The sequence below is a fragment of the Myotis myotis genome, unplaced genomic scaffold (genome assembly GCF_014108235.1).
Source record: "Myotis myotis isolate mMyoMyo1 unplaced genomic scaffold, mMyoMyo1.p scaffold_m19_p_1, whole genome shotgun sequence".
In the NCBI taxonomy this organism is placed as follows: Eukaryota; Metazoa; Chordata; class Mammalia; order Chiroptera; family Vespertilionidae; genus Myotis; species Myotis myotis.
In genome coordinates, this window is record NW_023416313.1 from 24,467,996 (window position 1) to 24,487,510 (window position 19,515).

At 39.6% G+C, this 19,515-nt stretch overlaps 1 protein-coding gene across 2 annotated transcripts in view; it reads right to left on the bottom strand.

Moving 5' to 3' along the window:
- The window catches only part of SMIM14 (small integral membrane protein 14), a 60,316-nt gene that overhangs the window by 13,628 nt on the left and 27,173 nt on the right, over positions 1 to 19,515 (bottom strand). The window contains exons 2-4 of one of the 2 annotated variants that reach the window (XM_036331618.1): positions 18,296 to 18,405; positions 15,129 to 15,209; positions 4,252 to 4,300 (exon numbers count right to left, since the gene is read on the bottom strand). In XM_036331618.1, coding sequence (XP_036187511.1) covers positions 4,252 to 4,300; positions 15,129 to 15,209; positions 18,296 to 18,370 — 205 coding nt within the window. In that variant the 5' untranslated portion in view covers positions 18,371 to 18,405. The remainder of the gene's footprint in view (positions 1 to 4,251; positions 4,301 to 15,128; positions 15,210 to 18,295; positions 18,406 to 19,515) is intronic. The other variant, XM_036331628.1, reaches the window with a different exon arrangement.

Genomic DNA, 19,515 nt, shown 5'->3' on the forward strand with positions numbered 1-19,515 from the left:
GAAGCATCTGATGAGAGAGAATCACCAATAGGCTGCTTTCTGCATGCCCCTGACTGGGGACCAAGCCAACGACCCAGGCACGTGCCCCTAGTGGAAATCAAACTTCAATCTCCTGGTTCATAGGTCGACGCTCAACCACTGAGCACACCAGGTGGGCAAGAGCAGATTTTTGTGGATGACCTGCTGCTCTCCCATACTGCTGGCAGTATTGGAATAAATGCTCATATATGATTCAACCCTGTCTCAGCTTAATTGGTTCAAGTAGTGACAGGCAGCCCAGACCCATTGGTTGTCCAGTTTCATAAGAATTAAAGAAGAAAAATAAAAAATGATGCCAATGGAATATTACAAAGAAGCTATTAACTTAGCTGGACACGGGAAGATGAGAGAGTAGAGAAGGAAGTCTATGAGGTGGCAGAGCCTAAGGGATTATTTCTGTAGACTTTTATAAGTTTTCACTGGAAAAGTAGAACTACAACAGTGAAAGTGGACAAAGCACCAATAGGCTTTAAGCCTGTAATTGTGGGGATTATATACAGCAGCAATTTTTAACTGGTGTGTCGCAACAACTTTTAAAACATGCAATACCTGACTATTTATTCAGGGGCACTGATCTCTATTCCCTTAGATTGTCAAATAAAAAAATGACAAGAATCAACACAAAAACAATAGCCATCCAGTGTGAATCAAAGTTATACCTATTTTTTTGTAAGAATGGCAAAAAATACATTTTTTTGGTGTACCGCAGAATTTTAGCAATTAGTTTATGTGTGCCACGAGATGAAACAGTTGAAAATAGCTGGTATGCAGTAATTACATTATCCTCAGTACAGCTACCTGTTTTCATGCTGATTTACTTTAACAGTAAGTTAGTGATAGAGCTGGTTGCCATACACCTCTATCTCGTAGGCAGTCTTTCAGAAAAGTGAGCAGATTTGTTCTATACTATTCTAGAGAGCAAAACTGTGGGTGTATATCACAATAAAGTGAAATGTAGCTCAATATAAAGAATCACACAGCAACTAGATCTGTTAACAGACTGCAACTAGATCCTGCTCCCACATGAAGTAATGAGCTCCCTATTCAACTACATCATCTCAAATATTCAATTCTACGTGGCAGGCATAACAGGTACTGTGATATTGTGATATAATTCAAAATATATATTTGGCTTTCATCCTGGTTCCTGGAACAGAGATCTAAAATCTTGGAACTTCCTGAGTGATTGGGGTGATAGGAACATCATTTGTTATTCATAATTAATCTCTTAAAGCTATACCTGAGTTTACGCTAATGAGGTGACTCTTGGTGGGCCCCTAGCTTCAGGATAGGGGCTAGTTGCCCAGGGTTTAGACCAGGTGATTAGAGGGTTGGAACTTTCAGCTCCACTCCCTGACCTCCAGGGAGGGTAGAAGTTAGTCACCAGTGGCCAATGATTTAATCCTTCCCGCCTATACAATGGAACCTCCATAAAACAATGGGGTTCAGAGAGCTTGCTGGCTGGTGTTCACATCAATGTGCTGGGAGGGCACACCAGAAAAAGACATGAGTTCTGCCCCCCCCCCCCCCCCCCCGCCACCTTGCCCTATGTATCTTTTCCATTTGGTTACTAATAAACCAGTGATAGTAAATTACCTGTTTTCCAGTGTTCTGTGAGGCATTTTAGCAAATTATTGAACCTCAGGAGGGGAGTCATGGGAACCCTTGATTTATATTTTATGAAAACAGCAAGAGCTCACTAGGGAAAATTTAGAATAAACAGAAAAGTGATTCTATTACCCAGAGGAAACAACTGCTTAAACCATTAAAAAATATGGCTCTCAGAAAGGATTTCCAATAAATGCTAAAAGAACTGGTAGGAAAAAACCTGGCAAATATGACCAAATTAATACTCAAGGACTAGAGCTTGCCTTTATATTTAAATTAAGGAAGTGGCCATTGCAGGTTTGGCTCAGGGGATACAGCATCAGCCTACGGACTAAAGGGTCCCAGTTCCATTTGGCCCGGCGGTAGGGGGGGGGGGCGCGAGGGGGGGCGGACATGCCTGGGTTGTAGGCTTGATCCTCCCAGTGGGGGGCGTGCAGGAGGCAGCTAATCAATGATTCTCTTTCATCATTGATGTTTCTATCTCTCTATCTCCCTTCCTCTCTGAAATAAAAAAATATATATATATATAAAAATAAACTCCTGCCCTGACTGGTTTGGCTCAGTGGATAGAGTGTCGGCCTGCGGACTGAAAGGTCCCAGGTTCAATTCCGGTCAAGGGCATGTACCTTGGTTGCAGGCACATCCCCAGTAGGAGGTGTGCAGGAGGCAGCTGATTGATGTTTCTCTCTCATCGATGTTTCTAACTCTTTATCCCTCTCCCTTCCTCTCTGTAAAAAATTAATAAAATACATTTTTAAAAAATAAACCCCTGAAGGAAAGGGAGCTTGTTTAAAAAATAATAATAAAATAAAATAAATTAAGGAAGTGAAAATTTAACTCACAGAAATAAGAGTGTACCTGTTTACAGGTGGGGCTGGCTCAAAGGTCACAAATACCACAAATGTAATAAACACTAGTTTTCCTGTAAGTTCAGTAAGATTACTTTCAACTAGAAGAACAAGTTTTAGCTTTACCTGCTGAGTCAAAAAACTGAGTTGCTTATCAGAAGGCATAATGCAGATTAATAAATGCTATTAAAGAAGCAACATAAAGAAAGGTGGAGAGAACCACCACTCATCATCCTAACAACTTAACACATCTGCACAGTACCATTACCTTCTCTCCAGAGGCATAAAATGCTTACCCTGTCGCACCAATGGACTATGTTTTGACAAAATTCTTACTTTGGACGAGGCACTGTACCAGCTCCTATAAGTTGTTATATTTATAGAATTTGATGAAACACCCAGTACACACCGCAAGAACAACAATTAATCATGTAATAACAAGCCCCTTTATAAAGGTACTTTACTGTGATTTGTTTTACTTCATATGCATAATAAAGTGGAGCTCAGCTTCAGAGATGGTTAAATATAAACAACTAGCCTATAAATAAACACAATTTAGCATATGTGAAAAGCCCTAAAGTGTACATACAAAGGATGTTTAAGTATTACTTATAAGGGCAAAAGAAGTTAATCCTCAATTGAGACTATTTTTTCAAAGAGGGCGAAAGGGAGGGAGGGAGGGAGGGAGGAGAAAGAGAGAGAGAGAAACAAGGATGTGAGAGTCACACATCAATTGGTTGACTCCCAACCAGGGCTGGAAATTGAACCTGCCACCCAGGTATGTGCGCTTGACTGGGAATTGAACCCGTGACCCTTAGGTGCATGGGCCGTTGTTCTAATCACTGAGAATACTGGCCAGAGCAGTTGGTAAATATTTTTAATATAGATATATACTGATATTTTCATAATACAGTAGTGAAAAACAATACCAAGTGATCCCCTTTTTATAAGTGTATATGAAACCTAACTGTGAATGTCATACTTCCATTCTATAACTGTTGAATTAATATAGTACAAGACTGGACTGACTTAAATGTTAGTTATCAGTTCCCCCAAAGTATCCTTCAAGTTATTTCTGTCCTGAAAGAAAAGATACTTAACATAATGGCCACCAAGTCTGCCAGCTGCATTCCCATGCAGGATCCACGTTCCTGCTGAATCTCACTTTACTGTCACCACTGAGCATAAAGACACAGACAGAAACCTTCCCACTGCTCATTCCTCTTGGGAATGCTAATGTCAGAACCAAACGAATGACTGCACAGGCTCCCAAAGCTTCCAAACCTTGGTAAAGAATGGCCTCTTCCTTTACACAGAAGTTCTCAGAGCTGCCAATGGATGAAAATAGATGCTAAGCAAAGAGCAAGGGTTTGAGCTAACAGCCTCAACGTTCCAGTTCAACCAGCCAAAAGTGCCCTGTTACACATATATTTGCCAAGAAAAGGCCCGGAAGGGTTTACACCAAGTTAGTCAACAGTGGTTATCTTTTAGTATTCTGGGCGTTTTTCCTTTTCTTTTTTCTTCTTTGTGAATTTTCTTCAATGAACAGGATTTGTTTTTGAGGCAAAAACAAACAAACAAACACAAAACCATACCATTTTTTCAGTTAGAGATGAAATATTTAAGTAGAAATACATTACTGAGGACCATTTTCTTAAAGAACAAACCAGGAGTAATTTCTGACAAATATGCCCAGTCATCTGGCCTCTAATTCTGCCCTCAATGCCAAGCCTCCTCCTGTCCCATCGTTACTTACATTCTTGGAGACATTCTGTGTCTGTGCAGTAGGACTGGGACTGCCTCAACTACAATGAATAAGAAGAAAGGAAAGTTAGCCATTGGACTTCACCAAAAATGGATACCATTCATTAGAATGGTCATGTTTTGTTATTTAATGAATGCTACCACAGTGTATATCGTATCTTCAAAATCAGATATAAATGCAGAACACATTGAGGGGCTGTTCTGTTTTGGGGGATTTTTCCTACTTAAAGTAATTTTCAAATATACTGTGCTCTACCACAATTCACCTATTTAAGTTAAGGAATTAGAAAACGCACACCTATGACAGGAACTCCTGCTCCCATATGTCATTAGACTTCCTAAAGAGTTACAGGAGAGGAGGGGGGCTTATTTCCCCTGGTTGTCACTGAGGGTGGGATTCTTACGATTTCCTGAGAAAAGGAATTTTTTGAGACTCTCACAGGAGAATGAAATGATTTTTATCTGTGCAGAATTAAATTTCTGAGTTTTCAAAGTCCCATTTCCCTGCCATGTGGTACTAGTCCACAGTAACTAAATTTTACTTCAATGTTCATTTAAATTGAGTTTGCTTCACCTTAAAAAATTTTAACCCCACTCCAAAACAAAAACAACAACAAAAACACACATAAATGAGAAAGAATGAATTCATGGCCTCAGGAGGTCTGATTAAATGGTTATATTTAAAACTTGGTTACCCATAGATGAAACATTTTACTTTGATTGGACTAGATTCAGGAAAGGGGGGAAAAGTCCTGCCTGTTTGTGCAAATAAATCTGCTCAAAATTATCACTAATATTTTCTTAAACCAAACTCCCAAACCAACAACAAAAAAGTTCTTTCAAATCAATGAATAAGTGTCCAAGTCAATGTCCTCTCTGACCAGACCTCACACAGCTCACAGTCATAACGTTGGTATGAAAATATCTGAGTGTAAGACTCGTATGGCTTTCCTCAAAACATACATAAAGTATCCATTTATCTGACAAATATACTTTTTAAATTTTTTAAAAAGTTGATTTGAGAGAGAGAGAGAGAAGGGAGAGAAACATCAACTTGTTGTTCCACTTATTTATGCATTCATTGGTTGATTCTCGTATGTGTTCTAAATAGTCACTGAACCCGCAACGTTGGTGCATTGGACAACACTCTAACCAACTAAGCTACCCAGCGGAGGCCTATCTGAAAAAAATTTAAAAAGTGCCTTCTATGTGCATTTTGTTAAAATAAGGTTTTTAAATTTTAAAAGTCTATTTGCTATTTGTTTTCAAATTCCTCAGGAATTCATGTCAACTTTATTTGCAACAACTCAATTCACTGCCAGCTTAAAATCAAGCTATTTTTGAAAATGAAGATGGAAAATAGATGTGCCCAGTTTAAAATATTCTAAATCAAGCATGTCAAACTCACAGCACAAATATTTTTGTGGCCCAGCCAATATAATAGTATGTAAGAAACATTTCAAAAATTTCGTAGCTTAATTTTTACAATATTCTGAAGTACATAATGCTATCTAATAAAAGACAAAAGGGTAATTAACCGTACCTCCCCTACTCTTCCCATTGGCTAATCAGAGAGATATGCAAATTAACTGCCAACAAAGATGGTGGCTGGCAGCCATGCAGCTGAAGCGAGCAGGAAGCTTGCTTGCTCCAGTGATGAAGGAAGCCAAGGTTCCCCACCTGCCGCAGCCCGGCTCTAAGCTCCGAAAGCAACAGTTCCAAAGCAACAAAGTTCCAATTATAGAAGCTAAACAAACCCCAGATACCTGCTTTCAGCCAGCCACGGCCTCAGAGCTGGGAGTGCCAGTGAAGGCAACAGAGTTTCAATTATAGAAGGTAAATAAATCCCAGAATTAAAAAAATAAAGAAAAAAAGGAGAGGCTAGGAGCTTCAGACGCCAGCCAGCCTGAAAACAGCCCTCAGCCCCTCAACCCAGACTGGCCAGGCACCCCAATGGGGACCCCCACCCTAAGAGGGAAGCAGGCAGACTGAAAACAGCCATCAGCCCCTCATCCAGGCTGGCCAGGCACCCCAGTGGGGACCCCCACCCTGAAGGGGGTGTGACTAGCTGCAAACAGCCATCAGCCCTTCACCCAGGTTGGCCAGGCACCCAAGCGGGAACCCCACCCTGATCCGGGACACCCTTCAGGGCAAACCAGCCGGCCCCCACCCGTGCAGCTGGCCTCTATCCTATATAGTAAAAGAATAATTTGCAAACTGACCCTAACAGCAGAAAGACTAGGAATGACTGGTCACTATGACACACACTGACCACCAGAGGGCAGACGCTCAATGCAGGAGCTGCCCTCTGGTGGTCAGTGTGCTCCCACATGGGGGAGCTCTGCTCAGCCACAAGCCAGGCTGATGGCTGCCAGTACAGCGGTGGTGGTGGGAGCTTCTCCTGCCTCCTCAGCAGCGCTAAGGATGTCCGACTGCAGCTTAGGTCTGCTCCCCGCTGGCAAGTGGACATCCCCCGAGGGCTTCTGGGTTGCCAGAGGGATGTCTGATTGCCAGCTTAGGCCCAATCCCCCAGGGAGCAAGCCTAAGCCAGCAGGTGGTCATCCCCTGAGGGGTCCCAGACTGCGAGAGGGCACAGGCCGGGCTGAGGGACCCCCCCCACCCCCCGAGTGCACAAATTTTTGTGCACCAGGCCTCTAGTTATTAATAACGAACTACAACGTTTGCTAATGACTGACTACTATAATCGTGCTGCATTAATTTCCCTTACACGCCGGCGCACCATTTCTCTACACTAATACTAGCAGCGGATATTTTAGCAGCTGATTGCCATGTCATTAGTCTTGTACTGACTTGTTTGGTGTGCACAACAGGAAATATTTTGCTTTCAGAGAAAAGAAAAATAGGTTTATTTGCGTTACGCGTATTAACTTGTGCAATTATTCAGTGTCTGGTAAGTTAATGTTCAAGAAAAAATATTAATTTTTACTAAAATGTTCTATTATTTTATGTTAACGATTACTCATTTATTTCAGCCCTTTGTATTCACCATGTCTCTATCGAAATAAACCTAAGTTTCTATACCTAAGTTTCTATGAAAATTGAAGCTTTTGTTTTTTTGTGGCCCACATAAACTTAAACCTTGTTTATTTGGCCCATCTTAGCCTTTGAGTTTGACATGCTTGTTTGAAATGGTCATCAATGTCAGGTCATGGATTTCAATGTGGGATTTAGGAAACATAGCCATATAAATAGACTCTACATTATGGATTTGAAGATGTGGTAGAGAATCTCACATAGAAAATAAAAACATAAAGTCTCTTAAAACAAACAAACAAACAAACAAAACAGGCCAGCTGGAGTGGCTCAGTAGTTGAGAATTGACCAATGAACCAGGAGGTCACAGTTCAATTCCCAGCAAGGCACATGTGGGATTGCGGACTTAATCCCCAACAGAGGGCGTGTAGGAGGCAGCAATCGATGATTCTCATCATTGATGTTTCTATCTCTCCCTCCCTCTCCCTTCCAATCTCTGAAATAAAAACATATTAAAACAGTGACTTTAAAAAATTTTCCTACATTCCAATGTTGCTCCGTATGTTCTAGTAGTTAGTTGGAATAGAGCAGTAAGCAAAATACACAAAATCCCACCATCCAATGATAACCATTTTGCTAACATTTTGGTTAACTGTGTTCCAGACATACATTTTTGTAATATATATATATATGCATGTACACATAATTTTATAAAATAGAACACTTCATGTTATTTTGCTACCTTTTTGCCATACTCAACAACTAGTTGCAAATCTTTTAATGACCAAACCCAATTCTATATAACTTTTAATGCTGCGCAGTATTCCATTTAATTGCATCATTCCCAAATTTGTATATGAAAACAATGCTGCCCAGCTGGTGTGGCTCAGTGGTTGCAGTTCAATTCCTGGTCAGGGTACATGTCCCGGTTCCGGGCTCCATACCCAGTGGGGGGTGTGCAGGAGGCAGCTGAGCAATGATTCTCTCTCATCATTGATTTTCCTCCCCCCCCCCCCCAACCACTTCTGACAAAAGAAAAACAATGCTATGGTGAATGTTCCTACAAATACATTCCTGCATACTTCATTAATCTTTTTAGGATAAGGCATATAAAAATTACTAGAATACTAAAGGTATGTGCATTTTAAGTTTTGATACACTTTCCCCAATTACAGGTTAATTTTATTTTTACTTTTTGATTAATCCTCACCCAAGGATATTTTTCCACTCATTTTTAGAGAGAGTGGAAGGGAGAGGAAGAGACAGAGAGAAACATCGATGTGAGAGAGATACATCAAATTGATTGCCTCCTGCACACACCCTGACCAGGGCCAGGGAACCTGTAACCGAGGTATGTGCCCTTTAACGGAATCGAACCTGGGACCCTACAGTCCCCAGGCCGATACTCTATGCAGTGAACCAAACTGGCTAGGACAACAGGAGGGGAATTTTTTTTTTTTTTTTAAATCAGGCTGCTCTACGTGTGCCACTCACGACAGAAGCCCTTTTTTAGGAGGGGAATTTTAAAGAAATGACAAAGTACATTCAATTCAAGTATTTCTGCATAATCACACCACTGCAGAAGTTCAGTGTTTCAAATGGGAGATCAGCTAAAACCTAATATTTCTGAGCACATTTAGTCCTTAATGATTAAGCAGCATCTCTACATATTTTCCTACAACATTAACAAACATAATTTTGATAGACCACAATAATATATTCACATTTAAGCCTCAAGGCTTCAAATAATCAGGTAAAGGCAAGACTGAATATTTTGAAAATATTTTTTAAATGTCTAACACTAATAGGCTGGGCTGCTTTGACCATATGACATGCACATACTTTCCCTAATCCTACAAAATACTATCTGAATTTGAGTTAATTTACTGAACCAAAAATCATCACACAATTTATGGGCACTGGTAAGATAATAGTACAATGGGGGGGGGGGGAGTAGAGGGTAACGTGGGGACAAGGACACATATGTAATATCTTAATCAATAAAAAATATATTAAAAAAAAAGATAATAGTACAATTTATATGCTACACCCATATGGTACAGTTTGTTTTTATTATATATAAAAACATAGACATAAATACACAGGTATATGAAAGTCCACAAACTTAATGCAACCTCCAGCCAAGCAAGCAATTGAGGTCATGAAGTGGGATGGAGGGAAGGGGTGTGGGCAATAGGGAGAGGGACTTTGATATTTTGCTCTATATTTCTGTATCGTTTCATGCGATAATAATTTAGATATTCACATATTTTATGTGTTATTAAAAAGAAAGGCCAAAAAAAAGACACACATACACAAAAAAATGAACCTGACTTTGATTTGCTGTTTTGGACTGAATGTGTGGTCTCCTCAAAATTTGTATGTTGAAACCCTCACCCCCTATTGGGAGATGGGAACTTTCAGTGGTGATTAGGTCATGAGGGTGGAGCCATCATGAGTGGGATTAGTGGTTTTATAAAAGAGCCCCCAGAATGCTCTCTCACCCTCTTTCCACCAACTGAGGATGCAACAAGAAAGTGTCCATCTGCATCCCGGAAGAGGTTTCTCACCAGAACCCAACCAGGCTGGCACCCTGATATTGGACTTCAAGCCCAGAACTGTGAGAAATACATTTCTGTTCATAAGCAGCCTGAACTAAGATATTGCTAATATGCAAAGATATATGAAGTGTGTGTGGGGGGGGGAGTTGTAGAAATGTATACATACTATAATCTCTCCTATGTAAAACAATTTTCTAGAAAGATATACGTGGCAGGTTATATATTCTAAAAATAGCCATAGCACTATTACCAGTCACACAGTCTTCCAGAATCTTGCCACTCCCCACCAAGAAATGAAGTCTATTTCCCCTACTCTGGAACCCAATAGCAAGCTTGTGACTGTTACAACCATGAGTTTAGCAGAAGTGTTGTATGTATGTGACTTAGGCTACATCATAACAAGCTGCCAGCTGCAGCCTGGTTCTCTTCCTCCCCAATCCTCTTTGGAACAAAGCCACAATGCTGTGATGAAGCCACACAGCCACTTGAAAGGACCATATGTAGCTGTTCTTGCTGACAGTAATAGGTAGGGTTTCAGACGCCCATGAGCATCAACTGCCAGACAGTGAGTGAGCAAAAGCCTCCAGATGTTTCCAGCTCCCAGCCTGAGTCTTCCAGCTAAGAATCCAGATGCTGTACAGCAGATAAACCACCTCCATTGCGCTCTGTATGAACTCCTGACACACAGTTTGCGAACTCCATAAAAGGTAGTTTTATTTAAGTTTTGGGATACTTATTTATATAGCCATAATAACTGGAACAATATAAAAGAAACTGTTAATAGTTCAAATTTGATAAAGTGGCAATAAGGAGTTGGGGAACTCGGGGAGACTTTTTGTCTTTCCCTTTCTACATTTAGCACTGTGTGAATTTTGTGCCATGAGGACACACAATAGTTATCCTATCTAATAATAAAAAAAACCATGGTAATTGACCGTACCTTCACTATGCCTCCTATTGGCTAATCAGCGTGATATGCAAACAAAGATGGCGGCTAATTTGCATATTGCAGGCAGGGTGGACAGCGCCATCCCACCTACCCTGCCGCCATCTGGGCCTGCTATCTGCAACCCAGGGCTGAGGGTATCCCGTGTAAGACCCAACCCGGGGCAGCCGGGCAGGGCAGCAGTGATCCGCCGGCCCGCCCGGGCATCCTGTGTGCGACCCAACCCAGAGCGGCGGGGTGGGAAAGTGTGGCTCCTCTGTCACCCCAGCTTCCTCATCACAGCTCCCTTGGGGGCCTAAGCCTTTAGTCAGCATCCCCTGAGGGCTCCCTGGCTGCCAGAAGGAGTGGGCCTAAGTCGACAGGTGGGCATCCCCCAAGGGGTCCTGGACTGCAAATGGGCGCAGGCCGGGTTGAGGGACCCCCTCCCCCGAGTGCACAAATTTGTGTGCACCAGGTCTCTAGTCTTTTAAATAAAACAAACTCTACCACAGGAAGAGTATCTAGTTTTCCACTGCCTGGATTATAGTGATTAAAAACATTAAGATTTAAGAAAGAAGTCTGTAGGGAGCAGCTATAGGGTTAAGCCTTGCCAAAGCCACAAACAAGTCCCAGCTTAGAGGGCACAGACCTCTTAGCATAATTAGGCTTGACCTTATGACCCCCCTAGATCTTACCTGGGTAGCTAACTGGGCTGAGGGAGATGCAGCAAGTGCTGCCAAAACAAGTGAAACTCATAAGAACATTGTAACTATGGTGACCACTACCTTGTTTACTTCTGGCTATAAACTAAAGGCTCAGCTTGCTGTCTGGATCTCTCTTTGTGGTCTCAGCCAGGCACTAGACCAGGGGTGGGCAAACTTTTTGACTCGAGGGCCACAATGGGTTCTTAAACTGGACTGGAGTGCCAGAACAAAAGCATGGATAGAGTGTTTGTGTGAACTAATATAAATTCAAAGTAAACATCATTACATAAAAGGGTACGGTCTTTTTTTTTTTTTAGTTTTATTCATTTCAAACAGGCCGGATCCGGCCTGCGGGCCGTAGTTTGCCCACGGCTGCACTAGACCCAGCTTATTCTCTTTGTCTGTCTTTTCTACATCCTTTGCCGCCCGCCGCACCTCCCCTCCCCCACGCCCCCAGGTTCACTGAACCCTTGGCTGTGCTGGCACAGCTCCAAAGTCCAATAAAATTTCCTTTACTGACTAAAATAAAGACTGTAAGTTGATCATATGATTAAAAAGACTTTGTAGCAACATGGGAAATGCTAAATACTATTATTGAATTGGGGGAAAGTTTACAAATATATATTTGTTAGAAAGATCTGGGAAAATGCAAACCAAATTCATCTAGAGAAGCAGGAAATAAGCCAGTTTGGAGAAGTGACAGAGGAGTTCAGTCTTACTTTCAATACATTGGTTGCTTTTTTTCAAAAGAACATATTCATATATGGTTTGTATCAATTCTTATATTTTACAAAAATTAAAATATACTAGTAGTAGATATATTTGCTAGATAGAGAGGTTTCTTAAGATTTTCAGGCCCACATCTTCTTCCAGGTAAAAGCCAATAGGTCTTTAATATGACTTCTTTAAGTACAGAAAACATTAGTCACAATTCACAGGGCTGTCAGGCCATATAGAGGAATCTGTCCAAGGATCTCCCAGATCACATGCTTATAGTACTTCAATACGGAAACAAATTTAAGTAAATTAAAGATGTAGAAGTTTAAATTACACTATTTAGATTAGAGCTGAAATAGAGCTCAAAACAAACAGGCAAAAAAAATTATCTGCATTCCAAATCTTAGATTACAACAGAGAATAGGAAAAACAGAGCATAATTCAAGTTCACATTTCTAAATCCATCTGTTCTCTCTTTCTGAAACACCTATCATTATAGAAGAAACTATATACCAAGAGACAGCCAGTCAGGAAAACATGAGAAGGAGGTGGTGGCAAGGGAGTAGGAAAGGATGAAGCCAGAATAAGTTTACAAATGGCTTCAATGGAAATGGGAGGGGAAAAAAAGAAAAGAAAAAAAAAGCCCCTCTCCAGGCAGTTTGTGTGGTTTAAGGAAATATGAGTATTTTAAAACAAACAAACAAACACTAGCCCAATTGGCATGGCTCAGTGGTTGAATATGAACCAGGGGGTCATGGTTCAATACCCTGTCAGGGCACATGCCCGGTTGCAGGCTCCACCCCCAGCGTGGGGCGTGCAAGAGGCAGCCGATCAATGATTCTCTCTCATCATTGATGTTTCTATCTCTCTCTCTTCCTCTCTGAAATAATTTTTTAAAAAATAAAAACCCCAAAACTAGATACAGTAATTATAAATACCTCTTTTTTTTAAAAAAAGAGTACTGACTTCAGATGGGGGACAAAAAATACTAGTCAACAGAAAAGAATAACTTATAATTAGATTATGGTTTTATGTTGGCATCTTACTACATATTCTATATCACTAAATATCCTTATTTTTATCACTATGTATATTCCCATCTTAAGTCAAGTAATAAAACACAGAATTATATGTAACATGACAAAGATATCGAATTTTAATTGAGACAGACTTACTATATATTCATATCTACCTCCTTTGAGTCCTATTAGGCAGTATTTGAAGAGTATCAGACTAAGAAAAATCTCTGTAATGTCAGATAATACCTCCATTTTTTTAACATTTTTTTTTATTGATTTCAGAGAGAAAGGGAGAGGGGGAGAGAGAGATAGAAACATCAATGATGAGAAAGAATCATCGATCAGCTGCCTCCTGCATACCCCACACTAGGGACTGAGGCCACAACTGGGGCATGTGCAAGACCGGGAATTGAACCATGACCTTCTGGTTTATAGGTTGATGCTCAAACACTGAGCCATGCCAGCTGGGCAATACCTCCATTTTTAATGTTTTTGAACATTCCTGAGACAAACAGAAACATACATGCACCCAGCAAAATACTACTGCATTAAGACCAGTCTAGACAGCCAGTTGGCCTGGAGGTCAAATCCCCCCCGTATCAACTACAACAATTAAGGCTTAACTACAACAAGACTGTGCACAAAGACCACTAGGGGGTGCACCACGAAAGCATAAAAAATGCGGAGACAAAGAAACAGGACAAAACTGTCCATGGAGGATATAGAGTTCAGAACCACACTTTTAAGGGCTCTCAAGAACTGTCTAGAAGCTGCCGATAAACTTAATGAGATCTACAAGAAATCTAATGAGACCCTCGATGCTATGATAAAGAACCAACTAGAAACTAAGCATACACCGACTGAAATAAAGAATATTATACAGACTCCCAACAGCAGACCAGAGGAGCGCAAGAATCAAGTCAAAGATTTGAAATGCGAAGAAGCAAAAAACACCCAACCGGAAAAGCAAAATGAAAAAAGAATCCAAAAATACCAAGATAGTGTAAGGAGCCTCTGGGACAGCTTCAAGTGTACCAACATCCGAATTATAGGGGAGCCAGAAGAAGAGAGAGAGCAAGATATTGAAAACCTATTTGAAGAAATAATGATAGAAAACTTCCCCTACCTGGTGAAAGAAATAGACTTACAACTCCAGGAAGCACAGAGAACCCCAAACAAAAGGAATCCAAAGAAGACCACACCAAGACACATCATAATTAAAATGCCAAGAGCAAAAGACAAAGAGAGAATCTTAAAAGCAGCAAGAGAAAGAAACTCAGTTACCTACAAGGGAGTACCCAAACGACTGTCAGCTGATTTCTCAACAGAAACCATGCAGGCCAGAAGGGAGTGGCAAGAAATATTCAAAGTGATGAATACCAAGAACCTACAACCAAGATTACTTTATCCAGAAAAGCTATCATTCAGAATTGAAGGTCAGATAAAGAGCTTCACAGATAAGGAAAAGCTAAAGGAGTTCATCACCACCAAACCAGGATTATATGAAATGCTGAAAGGTATCCTTTAAGAAGAGGAAGAAGAAGAAAAAGGTAAAGATACTAATTATGAACAACAAATATGCATCTATCAACAAGTGAATCTAAGAATCAAGTGAATGAATAATCTGATGAACAGAATGAACTGTTGATTATAATAGAATCAGGGACATAGAAAGGGAATGGACTGATTATTCTTGGGGGGGGGAAGGGTATGGGGGATGTGGGAAGAGACTGGACAAAAATCGTGCACCTATGGATGAGGACAGTGGGTGGGGAGTGAGGGCGGAGGGTGAGGTGGGAACTGGGTGGAGGGGAGTTATGGGGGGGGGGGGAAAGAGGAACAAATGTAATAATCTGAACAATAAAGATTATATAAAAAAAATTATACCCAAGTAGACATACAAACATCAAATAAACATTTACACTTACACCCTTTTAGTGAACAAGTACCTTTACAGTCCTGGGATCTTGAGCAGACAGGAATAGATGTGGAGGCCCCCCTTTCTCACATCCCAGGACAGGACTTTTGACCTATGTCTCATCCAGATAGAAACGGTACTCATATTGAACAAGGAAATCAAGACTAAATAGACATGATAACTAGATACATTCCCCATTAAGAACTTTGAGGTGCATGCCACATTTATACCACAAAATACCAACAAATCAGTTTCTGTTGTGTCGAGATACAGAACAAGTCCCTGAACTGAGGCGGTAGAAAACTGCCTAGGGAAAAAAAAAAAAAAAGACCAGTCTAACACTTGTGTAACTCAGTGATATAATTAAATCACAGGAAGGAGACATGCCAAGAGAGTAAGTAAAGCTTTGTCACCAGCACCCCAAATTGGGCATTTTTTGTACTGCAGTGTTATCAACCTTGAACTTAAATGCTGTTTATAATGTATCATTTTAAAACATTCCCATAAATATAGTCAGAGATACAATCATTTACTCGAAAGTCCATATTGCAGATAGACAATACAATGAATGAAAATCAGATTATATTCTTTGTTCTGTATATAAGTACTGATGAGGCAGTAGAGAAGAGTCTGAATTGCTATTTGTATCACTGAGCCTTAGGAGACATACACATTTTTTCTATTTTTCTATGTATGTTTTACATTCTGATGAGAAAAAATTCTACCAGTTTAGAAATTAAAAGAAGGTCAAAGAAGAGAAGAAAATCTTATTAGAATTATTGAAAAGCCAAACATTGTAAAATATAGTATTTTCTTTTCAAATCACCTAAAAGTACATTCAAAAATTTTATTCTCCAGTGGAAAAAGTCTATAATTACAAATTTTTGTATATAACTGTACTGCTTTTAATACCTTTGAAGGTGCTTACAAAGTTTTCTTTTTAAATTAATTAAAAAGGTCCCACGGCCTGGCCTGCATCCTCTCGCAATCCAGGACCCCTTGGGAGATGTTGGAGAGCCGGTTTTGGCCCATCCCGCAGGCCAGTCCAAGGGAACCCACTGGTGCACGAACTCGTGCACTGGGCCTCTAGTAAAAATACAATGAAGAGTCTTTCTCCTCCTACTTTCTCCTATCCTTCCACTGCCCCTTTGGTTTTTCTGTTTTTCTTTTCTCTTTTCTTCTTCTCTTTTCTCTTTCTTTCTTTTTTTACATCCCAGGACTTATTTACTTATTTTTAAATTTATCTTTGTTGTTGAAAGTATTACAGCTGTCCCTCCATCCCCCCCACCCTTGATTTCAAATATAGTGCTTTTTAAATGCCTGAAGGAGATCAACAGGCAGTGGAGGAGAGCATGGTACTAAAGAAGCAGGGCAGGGCCTGGAGCTAAGCTGTCAGATTGAGCATCCCCTGACACCCACTAGTCAACTCCAACACCTGGGAAAAGTGACTTAACCTCTTTTATCTCAGTTTCCTCATTTGTAAGAGGAAAACCTACATTAGATGCTTTCTATGGACTTAAAATAGTACCCGACTTCCTTCAAACTCTCCCCAATGTAACTGTTAGGAGTCTGAGGTATATCCCTTGGAACCGCTTCTATGTACTTACAAACATATACTGACCTGCACACCTCTCTCTCTCTCTAACCTGCAAAGGCATCCCTATGGCTTTCACTAGCATTTCTCAGATACTTCTAAAACACTTCTTTTTGTCTTTCTAGTAGTTTTTGCATTCTCTGTTGTTCAGGACATAAAGGTTTATATCTTTTTGATGAACTGGGTTTTTTTGGTCAATATACTAGTAATTCCCATGTCCCATTTCATTGTTTTGGCTTTAAATTATATTTTGTCTGAGATTTAGAGTATCACATTCTTTTGGGACAACTTTTCCCCACTCCTTTATCATTTATCAAAAATAGATCACTTTGGCTGCTGTAGTGAGACTGAACCTGAGGGGAGTCAGGTATGGCAAGAGGAGACCTATAAGAAGGCTAATTTCAATAATCCAGGCAAGAGATGATTTAGATTAGACCAGGATGTTGCACTGAAGGTGTGAGAAATGGCTGGATTCTGGATATGTTTTTAAGGATATGTTTTGAGCTTAAAGGATTTGTTTCTGCATTAGCTATGGGGTTGAAAGAGTAAAAGATGACCTAAAAGTTGTTCCTAATGTCACAGTAACTAGAAAAAATGTTTGCCTTATATTTGAATTTAGAAATAAAAATTATCATCTCTTTAACTTCATAAATACACAGGAGAAAATATTTTTAAAAATATTCTTTCCTCAGACTCATCTATTTTTATATCAAGTTATCACAGATATGACATTGCCATTATATTTCTATATCCACAAGAGTAAGATTTAATTTATAAGTTCTTAGTTTATTGCTTTCCCTCTAATGCATTCTTGAGGATCATATGTCTTAGAATATGCTGATTCTAAAAGAAATATTATTTACAAGAAATACACTTCTGATCACTATATATAGACACCGAGTCAGCAGAAAACCTTATTAACTACCAACAATTCAAATATTTGAGCAAATGTTGGTGCCTGTCTTTAACTGACCAATGACAATATACCTCTGTACAAGAGTATTCTAAAACAACAAAATGTTATAATGTATAACATAACAATATGCTTTATTGTTAATAATGGTTAAATTTCTCCTTTTGTACAGAAAAAGTATAATGCATAAATAGCCCCATACTTAAGCTTATATATTAGGGAAATCTTAAAAACACCACAATTCAAACCTCCTTTGAAGTCTATAGACTACTATCCAAACAAAGTATGTTGGTCAGAAATCTGCCTCTGTTAAATAATTTGAATTTTTAAATGCTTTACATAGAGATTTTTATTGTCATGCCATCTGAAGGAGTAGGATTTGAACTATATCATTAACAGAAACTGACTTCACAGCAATTTATCAGGTAAACAAGCTCCATATAGTTAATAACTATAGGCAGAATGTTACTCAACAGTGATGGGGAATTTCACTAACATAAATAAATTTGTTTTTATCTTTAATAAAATAATTGCTAGTAAGTATTTTAACCATAACTTAAACCACAGTGGAATTTCAACTAGGAAATAATTTTAGTGACCATCAGATGAAAATCTTTCCATAACATTTTCACAAAAACAGAGCAGAAGCAGTACAGTTCAGTTCTGAATAGGACTGTCCTGTACATCTCACCAGATTGATCAGCCTTCTCATCGCATGCTCATGAGAGCAAACACATTCACAGGGATCGAATCCTCCTTCTGCCATGATTACCCAGCTTGATTTAACTTGTCTGTTTAAATCTAGGAGAAAGGAAAAAATATTGTAAGACTATCATTCAGAATTACTTTTTCTCTTGAGCTATGAAAATTTCATATACTGTACAATTCAAAATAGTCCTGTTTAGTTCATATTTATTAATAACCTATATCTATGAATTTAGTACTAACATTTTATGAATTCTATGCCAGATAGCTTACTCAGTTAGGATGTCATCCCGATACACCATGGTTATGGGTTCAAATCTTGGTCAGGGCACATACGAGAATCAATAAATGCATAAATAAAGTGGAAAAACAAATAGAAGTTTCTCTCTCAAATCAATAAATAAGGGAAAAAATTTTAATGGTAATGCTAAGTGTTCATCCCTGTGGTTCTGATTAAATAAATGATAGTATAAGTACATCCTTTACAGCTGCTGAAAAGTATGAGGCAGATTTCTATGTGATGATTTGGGGAAATACCAAGTTAATACTGAGATGAAATCAAGTTGTAGAACAAGCAGGGCAACCTACTTCCCATCTGTTTTCTGAAGTAAGGGGAGGTGGGATTGAAAGGGTAAGTGGCGTCAGAGACAACCTGAGCTGAATAGCCTAACCCTCCAGAAGCAGGAAACACCAAATATCAATTCTGACTACTTCCTAGTTCTGTCTGAGGCCACTCTGTGTCCACACCTTTCTTTGAAAATTGATTAGCCTTCATGTTAGAGAACTGACTATATATATCCAACACAGAAAACCCTGAAAGTAAATATAATCCACCCTTATACATAAAGTTACCCTTGAAAGCCTGTTTCTCAACTGTCTTTTCAAATTGTCCATAAGGAGAAAAGGGGGCTCATACTGCTGGTGTGATATAAGCAAGTGTCCACTTACAAATACTGGTCCTTCCTTCCTCCCTATCTGTGCCTCCCTAGGCCAATAAAATGTCAGTTAAAATTAAAGGATATTTTACTAAGATTTTTAAAAATGAAATTAAAATACTAAAGAGCTTAATACCGCCCTAGCCGGTTTGGCTCAGTGGATAGAGTGTCAGCCTGAGGACTGAAGGGTCCCAGGTTCAAATCTGGTCAAGGGCACATGCCCGGGTTGTGGGCTCAACCCCCGGTTGAGGGTGTGCAGGAGGCAGCTGAT